Genomic DNA, 13,694 nt, shown 5'->3' with positions numbered 1-13,694 from the left:
CCACTAACAGGATATGCTGTCAAGCTAAAAGGATGCTTTGTCTACCACACAAATGAATAATGTGTGGTAGGAGTTTTAGTGCCATGAACTATATTAAACAGCACGTTCTGTTGACCATTCAGAGCAACCATAATTTTTAAATTGTCACATGGAACATAGGCATCACTGGCTGGGTGAGCATTTATTTCCCATCACTAATTGCCCGAGAGAAAGTGGTAGTGAACTGTCCTCTTAAGCTGCTGCGGTGCCTGTGCTTCGATCATGCTCAACCAGCCTAGGCTTGCTAGCCTCAGAAAGCAGGTCAGACATGATTCTGCTGTTAGAAATCATTTATTAAATAATCCAGACTGTGCTGAGAGTTACAATTCGAGAGTGTGGTGCTGGAAAAACACAGCAGGTCATGCAGCATCCAAGAAGCAGGAGAATTGACGTTTCGGGCATGAGCCCTTCATCAGAAATTCCTGATGAATGGCTTATGCCCGAAACGTTGATTGTGCTGCTTCTCGGATGCTGCATGACCTGCTGTGCTTTTCCACCATCACACACTCGACTCTGATTTCCAGCATCTGCAGTCCTCACTTTCTCCCTGTGCTGAGCGTTACATCAGAAACCAAATGAAGATCATCAGCTGGGCATTCAATATGATACACTTTCATGTGCTGGAAGCTACATATGTAAATACAAAGATCCTTTGTAGGCAAAAGGAATTTATGCAATGAGCATTTTTTTTAAGAAAAGGGATAATGGAGACAGTTAATCACTACTACATCGCCATGACAATCCTGTGACCAATCGGAATCTAACTGATTTGGTCTGAGAATTAAGATTAATAGTTACTGCATCTTCAGGTCAATGATGGCCCAGCCAATGAGCACCCTCTTCTTGCTGAATAAAGTGAGTTTCTTTATTCAAGTTTGTTTCTTGCTTCCAAGTTGTGATGAGTGCAGGATGGAGAGCTTCTATTTCATATCTCCTTTTAGTACTTTTTGTACTCTCACATTTTGGCAGCTGTGAAGTTTAAGTGCACCAATTCAATGTAACAATTGATATTCCCCATGAGAAAGCAGATTAGTACACAAACATGCAAACAAAGAAACACAGTTTAAAAAGTTTTCCAAAGCAAACCTTTTCAATTGAAATTTTGTTTAAATTCAAAATGTAAATTCCCGAATATTCTCTGGTGTGAAACACCTCAATTTGACAGTATATAAACTTGATGGATTGACTGAAGTATTTGGTTGAGATAGGCAATTTTAAAATATTTTCTTCAAAGATCACTTGAGTGCCACTATGTGTTCACAGTCAGCAGGGGCACATATATACAATTTAGATATCTTTTCAGAAAGTACCCAGAGGATTGGAGGGCCACTTTAAAAGCTAATAAGCAAGTTTTCTTTGTATTCATTTTTTGAGGCCATTCCATCTGAGAAGGCTTATTAATTTCCAGACCATAAGGAAATAACAAGTTACCAGGCTCACTCCTATAGATCTGCAGGTTGAGTACTGCCAGAGGGACAACAGCAGAAACGTAAGAGCAAATTTATTTCTCCCACTGCTGAGTTATGAATTAATGACCTAAAAAAGCAAGTCATTAAGGAACTATGCCACTGGAAGAATTTAGGAACACTTTGATCTAATTTGAGAATTGTTTTGCATCCTGTTACTGAATTATTTGTGTTTTTTAATGTTTGCCTTTAGATTTGGTATTTGTTGCATAGAATTAGGTCATTCAGACCAGTTAATATTAGTGTTTATCTCCACTCCAGCCTCTCCCTTCCCACCTCACCTAGAACTATTAGCAGAACCATCCATTTCTTTCTGGCTTGCACAGTTAATCTGTTTCATCTTAAATGTATCTATGCTTTACTTCAAACATTCCTTGTTGACTTGAGTTGCACATTTTAATAACTGAGTGCAGAGGTTTCCCTCTAATTTTCTTTCAAATCCCACCATTGTCTTAAATAATTCTCTTCTGGCAATGACTGGATAATCTGGTCTTTGCGATGTTGATTGAGGGATTCATACCCAGTGTCAGAATCACACATAAAGGGTCACCCATTTAAGATTTCAGGATAGCAGGCCACTTATTTAACAAAGATGAGGAGGAATTTTTTCTCTGGGAGGAGATCTGTGGAATTCTTTACTGCGGAAGTCTGTTGAGGCTGCTTAAAGACTGGGATAGATTTTTAATCAGTAAGGGGATGAAGGATGGGGGGAAAGGCAGAAAAGTGGGATTTGAACATAATTAAATCAGCCATGAGCTCATTGACTACTCTTCAAAAAAAAGTTAATTTAGACTTCTAGTGTGAAAGGCTATATATAAATGCAAATCTTTCATTTCCTTTGATCACTTAAATAGATTTGCTGACTCCACTCACATGCAGAGGATGTTTTAAAGCAATGATAGGAATTGAAAGAAAATTAGACCAGATTCAAATGATCTATGTGTGCTCCAAACATCCTATGGTCTTCGTGACCAGTCAAGGGTAATAAAATCAAGTCCTGATAACTCCAAATCAGTAATAATCATCAACTAGGAACAGATCTCACACGGAGCAAGAAGTTAAGACAATACTGTCATTATAGACATTGGCTGTAGCACACTGATCTGTGAGTCTTAAAATTGTGGGTTCAAGACAGTGTGGGCGGCACAGTGGCTCAGTGGTTAGCACTGCTGCCTCACAGCGCTAGAGACCCGAGTTCAATTCTCACCTTGGGCGACTGTGTGGAATTTGCACATTCTCCTCATGTCTGCGTGGGTTTCCTCCCACAGTCCAAAGATGTGCAGGTCAGGTGAATTGGCCATGCTAAATTGCCTGTAGTGTTAGGTGAAAGGGGTAAATGTAGGGGTATGGGTGGGTTGTGCTTCGGCGGATCGGAGTGGACTTGTTGGGCCGAAGGGCCTGTTTCCACACTGTAAGTAATCTAAGCAAGACCTGATCCAGACTTGAGCTCAACACAGTACAAAAGGCAACTTTCTTCAGTTTCCAAAGAAGCCATTGGCCTTGAAACATTATTTATGTTTCTTTCTCTACAGCTGCTTCTGGACCTGCTGAGTTTCTCAAGCATTTTACCTTTGAACGCATGTTGCACTATTGGAGGGGCATTTTTCAGCTGAAATTTTAAATCGAAGTTCTCAGGTGACTGCGAAAGAGCCCAAGGCATTGTTTTGAAGTTATCGCTTACATCCTGGCCAATATCAATTTCTCAATCAACATCACAAACAATACTTATCACAACTTGTGGAAGTTGCTATGCAGCAATTGGTTGCTGTGTTTCCTGCATCACACCACAACTATACGTCAAAAGCACCCAACTGGCTGTTTACAGGGTACCAAGGGATGTACGGTAGTTATCAAAGTCTCTTTCTAAATGCAGCCCTTCCTTTTCTAGACAAGAGAAGAAATGATTATTTTCTCACCATACTAATTTTCACATCCCAAGGAAACTGCAAACTTATTATGAACAATGATCTTAAAGCCACCTGTATAGGTTCACTGAACTCCTGGTATCATTCTATTCTTGTATTCTCACATTATGAGATTGAATTTTACCATGCCTTTCTCAATGCATTTCATTCTATAAATAAAACATTAAAAATATTTGGGCTGGATTTTCCCACTGGAGGCTGGAAATAGGCATTGCTTTGGTTTCTAAATTAGGAGCCTAACCCTGGTGGGAGCCTGACTGAGTTTCAGATTTTGCCACGACAGCCCCTAACTGGGTTGGAGACAGATCTAATTAAAGCTGAGGTTGAGGCAGGTTGTAAATGACCATGGCAGGGATCAGGCTGCTGCAGGTACTAATGGAGAGAGTTTATGCCAAAGTCTGCCACTGCACCACAGGGAGCTGAGAAGGCAAGGGGAACACCAAAAGATACAGGGTAGAATTTTGCCATTCAGCCCAAAGAGTCCGCTCTGCCACTTAATCAAGGCTGAAATGATTCTTAACCCCATTCTCCTGCCTCCTCCCTCTTGATCTCCTGACTAAGCAAGAACCTATCTATTTCTGTCTTAAATGCACTCAATGGCCTTCACAGCCCTGTCAACATGAGTTCCACAGATTAACCACCCTCTATTACAAGAAATTCCTCCTCATCACAGTTCTATAGGGTTGTCCCTTCACACTGAGGCTATGCTCTCAGGCCCTAGTCTCTCCTACCAGTGGAAACACGTTCTCCACATCCAGTCTATCTAGACCTCTCAGTATTGTGTATGTTTCAATCCGTTCACCCCTCATCTTTCTAGAGTCCACTGAGTACAGATCCAGAGTCCTCAACCACTCATAATATCACTAGTTCTTCAACCCAGGATCATTCTTGTAAACCTTCTCTGGACCCTCTCCAATAAAATACAGAGCCCAAAACTGCTCACACTATTCCAAATGTGGTCTGTTCAGAGCTTTGTAGAGTCTCAGCAATACATCTCTGCTCTTGTATTCTAGCCTTCTTGAAATGAATGCTAACACTGCATTTCTCTTCCTAACTGTCAACTGAACCTGCATGCTAACGTCAATAGAATGCTGAACTAGGACACCCATGTCCCTTTAGAGCTTCACCTTTCTGAAGCCTTTCTCTATTTACAAAATAGTTTTTGTCTCCATTCTTTCTACCGAAGTGTATAACCGCACACTTTTTTGCACATTGCATTCCATTCGCCACTTTTTTGCTCACTCTCCTAGCCTGTCCAAGTCCTTCTCGTGCTTATCCTTCCTATGCAGGCTGCTGCTGCTAACTTCTGATTTCTGAAAACACAATGTGTATTTCTCAGCGACATTCTTCCTGGTGCTTGCGTAGAATCCAAATAATTAGAGAATAGGTGCAGGAGTAGACCATTCTGCCCTTCGAGCCTGCACCACCATTCAATATGATCATGGCTGTTCATCCTTAATCAGTATCCTGTTCCTGCCTTATCTCCATAACCCTTGATTCCACTATCCTTGAGAGCTCTATCCAACTCTTTCTTAAATGAATCCAGAGACTGGGCCTCCACTGCCCTCTAGGGCAGAGCATTCCACACAGCCACCACTCTCTGGGTGAAGAAGTTTCTCCTCATCTCTGTCCTAAATGATCTTTTTTTAAGCTGTGTCCTCTGGTTTGGCACTCACCCATCAGCGGAAACATGTTTCCTGCCTTGAGTGTCCAATTCTTTAATAATCTTTTATGTCTCAATCAGATCCCCTCTCAGTCTCCTAAACTCAAGGGTATATAAGCCCAGTCGCTCCAGTCTTTCAGTGTAAGGTAATCCCACCATTCCAGGAATTGACCTCGTGAACCTACGCTGCACTCCCTCAATAGTCAGAATGTCTTTCCTCAAATTTGGAGACCAGAATCACACACAGTACTCCAGGTGTGGTCTCACCAGGGCCCTGTACAGCTGCAGAAGAACCTCTTTGCTTCTATACTCAATCCCTCTTGTTATGAAGGCCAGCACGCTATAGCCTTCTTCACTACCTGCTGTACCTGCATGCTTACCTTCATTGACTGGTGTACAAGAACACCCAGATCTCTTTGTACTGCCCCTTTACCTAAATTGATTCCATTTAGGTAGTAATCTGCCTTCCTGTTCTTGCCACCAAAGTGGATAACCATACATTTATCTACATTAAACTGCATCTGCCATGCATCTGACCACTCACCTAACTTGTCCAGGTCACCCTGTAATCTCCTAACATCCTCATCACATTTCACCCTGTCACCCAGCTCAGTATCATCAGCAAATTTGCTAATGTTATAGCTAATATCATCTTCTATATCATTAACATATATTGTAAAAGGCTGCGGTCCCAGTACTGATCCCTGCGGTACCCCACTGGTCACTGCCTGCCATCCCGAAAATGGAGCCGTTTATCACTATTGTCTCCAATGTTCCAGTGCCTATGCCATGCTAAGAGGGTGACGACCATCTGAACTGACAAAGTTCTTAATTTGGCTGCTCCCTAATATGTAATGGTACTTTAAATGCAAAGAGGTTAGCCCTTTAAACTTTCAAAAACAATTTTTGCTTTCCTTTTAAATCCCCTCCTGCCTTCATGACACGCCCCACTTGCATGCATCTGATCTGGCATCAGACAATTGCTTAACTCCTGATTTTACCACAGTTGCACCTACAATGATCATGCACTTCTTCCACCTAGGCCTTGCAGTAACATTGATTTCTTTTCAAAACATAGTTATTCATGACAGTTTCTGAAAATGTTACTGAGATGAAATTATACTTTTGGTAAGCCATCAAATGAAGTTAGAATATCCTGAACATAACCCTTTGTAGATCATTGAAATTAAATGGCACACACAGGCATCTCTCAGAGTATTAGGCCTACAAATGCATTTCTGTAACCAATGCATTCCTTAACGTCTCAAAGAATCATTTGATATGAATGCCACAGGAGTATTTCATGTATATATACACAATGTTCCTATGTCATTCATATCAAATATGGATACATATTGAAAGTATACCTTTTCATTACCACTTCATCTTCCCCCTTGTACTTAAATAAGTAATTAACCAGATACCTCTTTATTCTTAGCGGATATTGCAGTTGTATTCTGTGACACACAAGCCAAAGCAGAATCTGTATTAAACAGTGTGGAAAGTAAGCAAACGCCAGATGTTAAGATCATCGTTATCATGGATCCTTTTGGAACTGAGCTAAAGCAACGAGGAATTAAGAGTGGAGTTGAAATTGTATCTTTGCAGACAATTGAGGTGAGGTGCCAAGAACAATCCAGTGTTCTTATTTGCTGGCTGATGTATAAATGGCATACAGTGTTCTAATTTAATGCAGCGTAGAGATGAATGGTAAATTCTGTTCATGTAACCTTATGTGGTCATGTAAGTTCACAGTTTCAAATAATGGATTACAACAGCAACAAGTATTTATATGAAAACCTCTAATTTTGGTCAAACAACTAAAGCAGTTCAGAGGAGTATTATAAACTCTTAATGAGTACACCATAGAGTGGGGCATTTGAGTTTGCACTAGCTATCTGTAAGATGAATTTAACTAGTCCTATACCCTATAGGTCTGGTACACATGCAGCTCTCCTGTTTATGTCCCTAAGCATCCTCACCCCTACTCTTAAAATAGCTTTTCATAGGATATGGGTATCACTTCACAAGGAATTATTGCCTGTCCCTAATGATCCAGATATCAGATCAGAGTCAATGACGTTGCTGGAGATGTTTTCTGTAGGTCATCTCTAGGCCAGACTGTGTAAGGTTAGCAGATTTCCTTCTGTTTGTGAGCCAGATGGGTTATTACAGTAATTGATAGTGGTGACATGATCATCATTAGATTAGTTTTTAATTCCAGACGTTTTTTCAAAATTTAAATTTCACCCGCTACTATATATTCAAATCTACCTCCGCGGAGAAATGTTAAACATGAGGGGCCATAGGTTTAAGGTGAGGTGGGGAGCAAGTTTAAAGGAGATGTGCAAGGCAAGTTTTTTTTTAAAATGGAAAGTGGTAGCTGCCTGGAATGAGCTGTCAAGGGAGGTTGTAGAAATAGAATCAATAGAAAAGTTTAAGAGGCCATTAGACATATACGGGAACAGGCAGGCAATAGGGGAATATAGACCACATTCAGGCAAATGTGAATTAGTTTGGAATGGCATCATGGTTGGCACAGACATAGTGGGCTGAGGGGTCTGCTCCTGTACTGTACTGTTCTATGTTCTATGTCTGTTAAACATAAACCTGTGGTGCTGGATTCATGGTCTATTGATATTCCCTTTATGCCATTGCTTCCCCATCTATTTTACTTTGTATGAGATACATTCAAAGGCATCAGGGCAAATGACCAATAGCTTGGCCAAAGGAGTAATTTTGCAGGAGCATCTTGAGGGGACAATTCCAGAACCTGGGCTCCGGGAACCTTTATGAACACCTTAGTGATGGGATGGATTAAAATGGAGGTTATTAAAAAGCCAGAGTTAATGGAGGGCAGGTGACATGGGAAGATGTAGGACTGGAGAAAATTGCAGAGATTCGGAAAGGTGATTCCAAGATTAGATTTGGAAATGAGTATAAGCAGTATAATATCTTAACATTGTTTAAACGAGAGCCATTAGTTGTCAGCGCACACTTAAATGATGGATGATCATACTTCGTGTGAGTTAAGAGTAGGTATCAGAATTTTAGAGCACCTCAAGTTTATTAAGTGTTTAGCATAGGAGATCAATCAATTATGCCTGGCAATAGTCGATTCTAGAGGTAACAAAAGTATAATTTGAGGATTTCAACACCAGATTAGCTGAAACAGGGTGGAATTGAGCGATGCAACAGAGTTGCATTTGAACAGTCTTAGCTGAAAATGTGTTGCTGGAAAAGCGCAGCAGGTCAGGCAGCATCCAAGGAACACGAAGGGCTTATGCCCGAAACGTCGATTCTCCTGTTCCTTGGATCTGCCTGACCTGCTGCGCTTTTCCAGCAACACATTTTCAGCTCTGATCTCCAGCATCTGCAGTCCTCACTTTCTCCTTTGAACAGTCTTAGTCATGTTACAGATGTGAAATTAGCATCTCAGCCTAGGATCAAATTGATTGTGGGTCATTTTGAATCATAGAATCATACAGCATGCAAACTAGACAAATATTATTGCAATCGTTAGTTCTCTGATTACTCAGTGAGGGCAGGTGAATATCACTGTTGGTGTAAAAGAAATATCTCCATTTTCCTCCTTGCAAAAGTTATTGTGTAATGATGGTTTACATTTCTGACTTCTATAAATATACAAACAGTAGATTGTCTATTGAATAAGATTAGAAGGATGAAATTAGTAGCTTGCTTTCAGATGAATGTGCGGGATATGGTTCCAAAGGCAAAATTGTGCTATTTATAAAACAAACATATGGAATATAAACCTGATTTATTAAATATCGATGATTTGCATGCCAGAATTAAATCATAACTTCAAATTTATCATTCATTTTTATTTTACCCCTAGTATGCCGGAAGAGATCAAAAATGGAAGCCAAAAGTAAGTAAATTTTAATTATACCCATCATTCAGGATTAACGTAGGAGCTGCCAATCATTGGATAGTTTTCCTGTAATTTTTATTTGGGAAACTGGATAAATGTATTTTATTTAACCCTTGAGTTTTGGGGATGTAGTTTTAAATTTATTTCTTTTTATTCACCAACGGATGTGTGTGTCACTGGCAAAGCAAGCATTTCTTGCTCATCTGTAATTATCCTTCTACAAGATGATGGTGTTACCATTGTGAAATTTTGTAACACTGTTATATTTTGGGACTGTCTTTAAATTTGGTATAAAATAAAAGGATTCAAGTGGCTTGCCTTGAATTCTGACTGACAGAAAGCCTGGCTTTGATTTTTAGAGATTATTTGGGGCCCAGATTGTTTTACTGAGAAGAGGATGCATGGTTTATTTGGAAACAATGGCAGCAGCATGTGTATTCACAATGATTACACCAGTTGGATCCAAGATGGTGGCAGACTAGGAGCTGGAGCTCATCCGCTCTGTCCGTTACTTTTCTTTATCCTCTCTTCATGTTTTTTTTCTTTCTTCTTACCTTCTGTCCTTGGGCAGCATCGGCGATGTCCGGGGTGAGGCCAGTGCAGTCTTCAGGCCTCATTGCGGACTCCCAACCTTGAACCAGGAGGTGAAGCCAGTGTGGACTTCCAGGTTTGAGAGCCTTAAGGTATAACTCAGCAGTGACTGGAGGAGAGGTCCCGACCTGGACACCTCTGCTCTTCTTCTCTGCTTGGAATGACTGTAATTCAGCACTTCTTACTACTTTATTCTTCTAATTTATTCCTAAGGTTTTGTACCTACGATGGCATCGTAAATGGTTACGTTGTAAATTTTTCATTGTACTCGTGTACATGTGACAATAAACCTAATTCTGATTCTAGCTCTAGAAAAGTGCTGATAATGTTGGATTGTAAGTAATTGTGTTTTTAAATAGTTAATTTTGTTCTGCAAAGAAGGGACTGGGCTCTTGCATCCAATCAATCAGCATCTCGACCTGGACCAAGGCCCATGTTGTTCATGTTGCCATGGAAATTGGCTTTGAAAGAGCAAATGTTGTAAACTTGAAGACAGAGTTAATCTTCCAGGATTTGGCAGCGTGAGGGCAGCAAGACGTTGTGGCTTGTTTTGCAGGAATGCAAGGAACTTCCATTTGGAAAGACTAAACTCACCAGGAGTTAGAATGGGACTGGAAGATTGCCTACTGTAACCTAGATGGTAAAGTCACCAGAAACACTTGGACTGTGACAGACAATTCAGGAGTGAAGAGTTTCCAGTCCAGCAAAGGAAAAGATTGAAAGTAAACCCTCAGGAGCCACAAATGATTTTGGATCAATTTTGGGAAAATTGAATATCTGGACTGTATAATATGTATCTCATGGGTTTTTCCAGGTGTTGTGTAAAATGTTCTATTTTGTACTTGAAAATATAGGTTTCCTACAAAAGTTGAAGTTATCAGGCTTCACCTTGTTAAACCACTGTATACCGTGTGCCTTATGAACATCCATGGTGCTTTTAGGGACGGAGTTGCACAGATTTTAATCCAATAGCAGTAAAGTCATCAGCTCAGATAACCAGCAAACAGCAGGGATGAGCTGAAGATTTAACAGTAAAAAGTGAGGTCTGCAGATGCTAGAGATCACAGCTGAAAATGTGTTGCTGGTTAAAGCACAGCAGGTCAGGCAGCATCCAAGGAACAGGCTCTGGCCCGAAACATCGAATTTCCTGTTCCTTGGATGCTGCCTGACCTGCTGTGCTTTAACCAGCAACACATTTTCAGCTGAAGATTTAACAGCCCTGCAAGAACAATTTATGTGACAATGACAGAACATTGCAGTGTAAAAGCATTTCAGAATGGTAAGAGATATACAGGAGTTAGCAACTCCCTGGAAAAAGAGAATTTGTAACTCCATGAAGTGGTGGACTGTGAGAACTAGCTTAAATCTGACACCTGTGTTGTGCAAACAGATGTTGGAAGTGGCTAGATTAAAGCTTAAAATCCCCAGCAGGCTAGGAAAGTCTTCGAAATGGCGTGGTATTCTAGGCTAGAAAAATGAGAAAACAAATCACTTAAAACTCAGACTGAATGTTGCCGCCCAGTGAACAGATCCCAAGATCCCAAGAAATGGAAGTAAAGGGCTTTGATAGAGACATCAATCCAAGCTGCAGATCTGGGATATCACAAGGCCTGTAATTAAAGTGATCATCGGAAACAAAAGCTGCAGTTCTGAGGAAGGGTCACCGGACCCGAATCATTAACTCTGATTTCTCTTCGCAGACACTGCCAGACCTGCTGAGCATTTCAGCAACTTGTGTTTTTGTTTCTGATTTACAGCATCTGCAGTTGTTTCAATTTTTATTTACTGAAGCGATAATGTTGGGCAGTTTCGCAGCCTAAGCAAACCCGATCTAATGGGGACAGACTTTATTTAGGCTGTGAAAAAGATCCTTCAAAAGAGAGATTTAAACCATGTGGTTTGGGCATAATCATTGAGTACAGCATTAGATTGAAGATAAATTGTTTATTAAAGCCATGACAGTGAGATTCAAACAGTAAATATGCAGAAAAGGAATAATCTATTTTATTTAGATTAGATTCCCTACAGTGTGGAAACAGGCTCTTCGGCCCAACAAGTCCACGTCAACCCTCCACAGAGTAACCCATCCAGACCCATTTCCCGCTGACTAATGCACCTAACACTATGGACAATTTAGCATGGCCAATTCACCTGACCTGCACATTTGTATTGTGGGAGGAAACCGGAGCACCTGGAGGAAACCCACGCAGACACTGGGAGAATGTGCAAACTCCACACAGACAGTCGCCCGAGGCTGGGATTGAACCCGGGTCCCTGGCGCTGTGAGGCAGCAGTACTAACCACTGAGCCACCGTGCCGCCCATTAGAAGTCCTCTAACATTTAGAAAGGGTGGGAATGGTCCATTTTAGCTATAAATCACAGGGAAACACTTCTATGTAACATCAAAGCACAGCTGAACTGCTATTACTTTAAAATAAAAGTCTTCTAACATAGCAAAATATATAATCATATTAGGGAGACATGGTATCTGAAGTACGACTTCCAGAAAGGCTCAGTTTCGGTGATGAGTCAAATAGAATACAATTCTGGAGAAAACAGTTTCTGAAGTAAATAGCTTCCAAATTGGATACAAAATTAGAAAGTGAACAAGTACATACACTTCTCTATACAACTGGGAGTATAGCTGATGAGATTACAGCTTGTTAAAGGGTTTAAGAAACACCAGCAGCTTTTGAACAGATGCTGAAAGCCTTTGACAATCACTTCAACCTATGAACTAAAAATTCTTCAAAGAGCAAGACACGATAGAAAAATATTATCATCCAATGAAATTTATCGATGATTTCATTCACGATTTCTACGGATTTGTGTATTATTGAATTCCAAATATGATGACTTCAAGTCCGAATTCTTAGATAGAATTGTTGTTATGTCTTTTGTCAGATTTATTGCAATTCAAGGAAGCTAATGGTAGAGCGACCCATTTAGATGGTGACTAGGTAGAAATCCAGAAGCAATTTGGATCAGCAGAGCAGAGGATCAACAGAGGAGAAGATCAACCATATCTCAGGAGATCTGTGTCATCCATTCAGTTCTTAAGATATAAAACCGTTAATGACGTGTGTGAAAAACTAGTGCAGTGATTAGGACAAGTACCAACACTAAAAATTCTCGTCAGTGTTGTGAAGCAAAGAAACCTCACAGGCACAGGAAATATCCACCTATTAAAAGTGCATGCTTATTCTGTCATACAATATTTTGCTTTCAGAAAATATGCAAAAGTGGAACACTGTTTCAGAAGAACAAGAAATCAAAGGATGTTGCATATATCCTGTTAATGAAGGAAAATCATTTTATCTAAATTTTATATTCTCACAAGCTGATAGTTTTGTCAATAGTCATCTCTCAAATTTCAAGTGAGACGCTAGTACGGGTGTCGCTATATTATTAAATCATGTTTAAGAAGTCATGGTCTACAGCCAAGAACAAAGCAACTACATAGTCAAGAAATCACAGCGTTTTAAGATTAATGGTATGTTACAAGCAACTCTCCAATACAGGGGACTCCCAAGTAGCAGAAATTTTACACACACTTCCCAAACAAGAATTCTTGCTCTTGAGTAGGTTTTAAAATCACACAACACCAGGTTATAGTCTAACAGGTTCATTTGGAAGCATTAGCTTTCGGAGCACTGCTCCTTCATCTGGTAGCTTTGGAAGAGGATCCTAAGGCACAGAATTTATAGCAAAATATTGTCATGCAACTGTAAGGATATATTGAACAAACCCAGATTGCTGTTTAGTCTTTCATCTTTTATAATGGGTTGCAGGTTTCAGTTCATGAATATGTAAATCCCAGAACTTCTTTCAAGTCACAATCTCAGGATAACCTAAAGTTTTATAAAATAAAGGTGACATCTCAGCTCAGACAACACATTAAAGGTGTGAGGTTAGAGTTTGTCTGTATCCAAATCTTGAGTCAGACTGGTTCTACTTCCAGAGTAGGAATTTATAAAATTGACTGCCTGCAGATTTTTGCGCTTTTTGAGCAATATAGAGTGTATCTCAAAATACAAATTCACCCCATAGACTTATACGTGTGTGTACGTCAATGAGAGAGATTGGGTGGGTGTGTGCATGTGAGTGTGTATGT

At 40.2% G+C, this 13,694-nt stretch overlaps 1 protein-coding gene across 7 annotated transcripts in view; it reads left to right on the top strand.

Annotated features, from left to right (window-relative positions):
• Positions 1-13,694, top strand: part of acsl1a (acyl-CoA synthetase long chain family member 1a) — a 151,079-nt gene that overhangs the window by 113,250 nt on the left and 24,135 nt on the right. For all 7 annotated transcript variants that reach the window (XM_060835312.1, XM_060835303.1, XM_060835322.1 and 4 more), the window contains 2 exons: positions 6,532-6,710; positions 8,953-8,985. In XM_060835312.1, the coding sequence (XP_060691295.1) occupies positions 6,532-6,710; positions 8,953-8,985 (212 nt within the window). The remainder of the gene's footprint in view (positions 1-6,531; positions 6,711-8,952; positions 8,986-13,694) is intronic.

Source organism: Hemiscyllium ocellatum, chromosome 2, assembly GCF_020745735.1.
Source record: "Hemiscyllium ocellatum isolate sHemOce1 chromosome 2, sHemOce1.pat.X.cur, whole genome shotgun sequence".
Taxonomy (NCBI): domain Eukaryota; kingdom Metazoa; phylum Chordata; class Chondrichthyes; order Orectolobiformes; family Hemiscylliidae; genus Hemiscyllium; species Hemiscyllium ocellatum.
The sequence above is the reverse complement of the archived record's forward strand: the minus strand, read 5'-3'. Positions and strand labels throughout refer to the sequence as shown.